Below are 2,500 nucleotides of genomic sequence, written 5' to 3'. Positions count from 1 at the left end.
TTTATATCTGAGAAATCATTTATAAGTGGATTATCACTGCACAGAGTATGTTTCATTGTGTAAAATGATAATTCAATAAACTTAACAAAGTTACCTTGTTAACATTGAGAAATATGTGATCTCACCTTTGTGGTTCATGGCTGTTGTCACTGAGAAATGTCCGTACAATTTCACCTACTTCTTTGTTAGAGATGACATCCCAAAGTCCATCTGTGGCCACAATTAGAACATCATTTACATCTGTTGGAAGCTCACTAAATGCCACCATCTTCACCTAATGAAAAAATACACCTGTTGTAAAGAATGATGTGAAAAAGTGCATCTTACGTTATTTAGTAATATGGCTACACCAAGCAGTTTTTTTGAAATTCCACAAATATCATGAAAATAATTTTCATGAAGGCTGTCACTGTAAAATAATTTTCATGAAGGCTGTCACTGTAAAATAATTTTCATGAAGGCTGTCACTGTAAAATAATAGTATACAGATGAAAAGAAGACGAGAATGCTGACTTACCTTAGAGCTCATCACCTGCATGTGGTACCGAACATGGGCTATTTTGTAACTGGAAACCAACACAACTGTAGACATCTGAGGTAGTCACTCCATTTACCATGACAGGAGACCAGGGAAGAAACTGCGAGGGGATTGGCAGACAGGGAGAACCCAGTTTGGATGATTTTGGCTGAGCACCTACACTGACCGCAGTAATTTCGCACCCAACCTCTCCCTTTAATTGCTGATTTCTGGGACTTAGACATTTCAGTTTACTTATCTGAATAAAAACTGTTACAGTGTATTAAAATAAAACAATGTGTTTATTTATTAGCTTACATTGTATCATAAGACATGTTAAAACATGTCCCTCAAAGTTTGACCCAGAAATGTTCATTACTACCCCATCATCTACTAGCTGGAACATCCTAAACATCCTCCCCTTAGATGATGCTGTACATGAATTCAGTAGAACTTTCCTGAATATCCTAAATAGCCGAGTACCTTCTAGAAGGACAAGACTAAAAACAATTAATGCAAATTGGCCATCCAAAAAGTAGAATGCTAATGGAGGATAGAGAAAAAGCATATCTTGAAAATTTCAGAATGCTTCACAATTGTACTAAAAATCAAATTAATGAAGATAAAAAAGCTATACTATAATAACTTTCAGAATAATAGTAAACATGACCCTAAAGAATTCTAGACAGCTATTAAAAAAATCTTGCATTCTGGCCAAAAATTCAACCCTAACCCCTCTCCGAATAACTCATCACTCAAAACTGAAATACAATCCAACTCTTATTTCATAGATATTAAACCCTCTCTAACCAAGTATTCCCCAACATCTAACCCTAACTCTGCTTAACAACCATGTATCACCACATCTACTTTCACCTTCAAATCTTTGCCCACATCCTATATAAAACTAAACAAACTCAAACCATGTGCTACTTCAGCTGATGACCTTCCAAACGAGTACCTTAAAATAGCAGCAAGTAGCATTGCCTGCTCTGTCTCAATTCTTATAAACAGGTCAGTCCAGGAATGCCATGTTCCCTCTCTCTGGAAAAAGTCACACATTATCCCTCTGCACAAAGAAGGAAATTCAACTGACAATAACTTTAGACCTATAGCACTCTTATCCCCCTCTCCAAAATACTTGAAAAATGTATTCAAAAACAATTGCTAACTATTTCTTGTGGGAGGAACTCCTATCCTTTACAACATGACTTCCATCCTTCCCATAGCACTAGCACTGCCCTTCTAACCTATACAGATACTGTTAATAAAGCTAAAGATAATGACAGACTAGTCTCCTCCTTATTTCTAGACTTGTCTAAAGCCTTCAACACAGTTTGTTGTTTCTTCTTCAAATGTCCTCACTAAGTCTCTCTCAGCCCACTCTTCAATGGCTCAAAAGCTACCTGTTCAATAGATATCAGTCAGTAAAATGGCACTCCACCCTCTCTCCTTACCTCCCGGTCACCACCGATGTACCACAAGGCTCTGTCCTTGCCCGCTCCTCTTTAACATTTACGCCAGGCCTACCTAATATAGTATACAGATGACTCAAAACTTACTTGCACAACTGACAATGTGGCACACCTCTAAACAATTACTCAAGAAACCTTAGCAACCACTAAAACATGGCTTTGTAACTCACAACAAACAACAGACACTTTTCCCCCAAATCCCTCTCTCATGAAAAACAAATAATAAAATTTAAAGTCCTCTTTCGTGATAATACAACCATTGAAGTCACCTCTCATAGAAATTATTAGGGTGACAGCGGATGATAATCATCAGAAAATACGGATGTTTTATAGAGCCAAAAACTTTCTCACTAACACAACTAAACGTAGGCTACCAACATCCTCATTGCGTTGTGCTTTGTCAATAAGAAGACGATGGCATGCTCTGCTGTATTACTTTTTATGCTTTGTGGTTTACATACATTTTTTTAGTTATTTTGCTTGTGTTGAGTTATTGGTCCAGTGAATG

The 2,500-nt window shown here is 37.0% G+C and overlaps 1 protein-coding gene across 1 annotated transcript in view; it reads right to left on the bottom strand.

Moving 5' to 3' along the window:
- Positions 1-2,500, bottom strand: part of PPM1M (protein phosphatase, Mg2+/Mn2+ dependent 1M) — a 484,662-nt gene that overhangs the window by 83,473 nt on the left and 398,689 nt on the right. Inside the window, exon 10 of the mRNA XM_044078507.1 lies at positions 126-274. Within this exon, the coding sequence (XP_043934442.1) occupies positions 126-274 (149 nt within the window). The remainder of the gene's footprint in view (positions 1-125; positions 275-2,500) is intronic.

The sequence above is a fragment of the Protopterus annectens genome, chromosome 7.part1 (genome assembly GCF_019279795.1).
Source record: "Protopterus annectens isolate FY-2018-M chromosome 7.part1, PAN1.0, whole genome shotgun sequence".
Lineage (NCBI taxonomy): Eukaryota > Metazoa > Chordata > Ceratodontiformes > Protopteridae > Protopterus > Protopterus annectens.
Note: the sequence above shows the minus strand (reverse complement) of the source record. Positions and strands in the feature narration are given on the sequence as shown.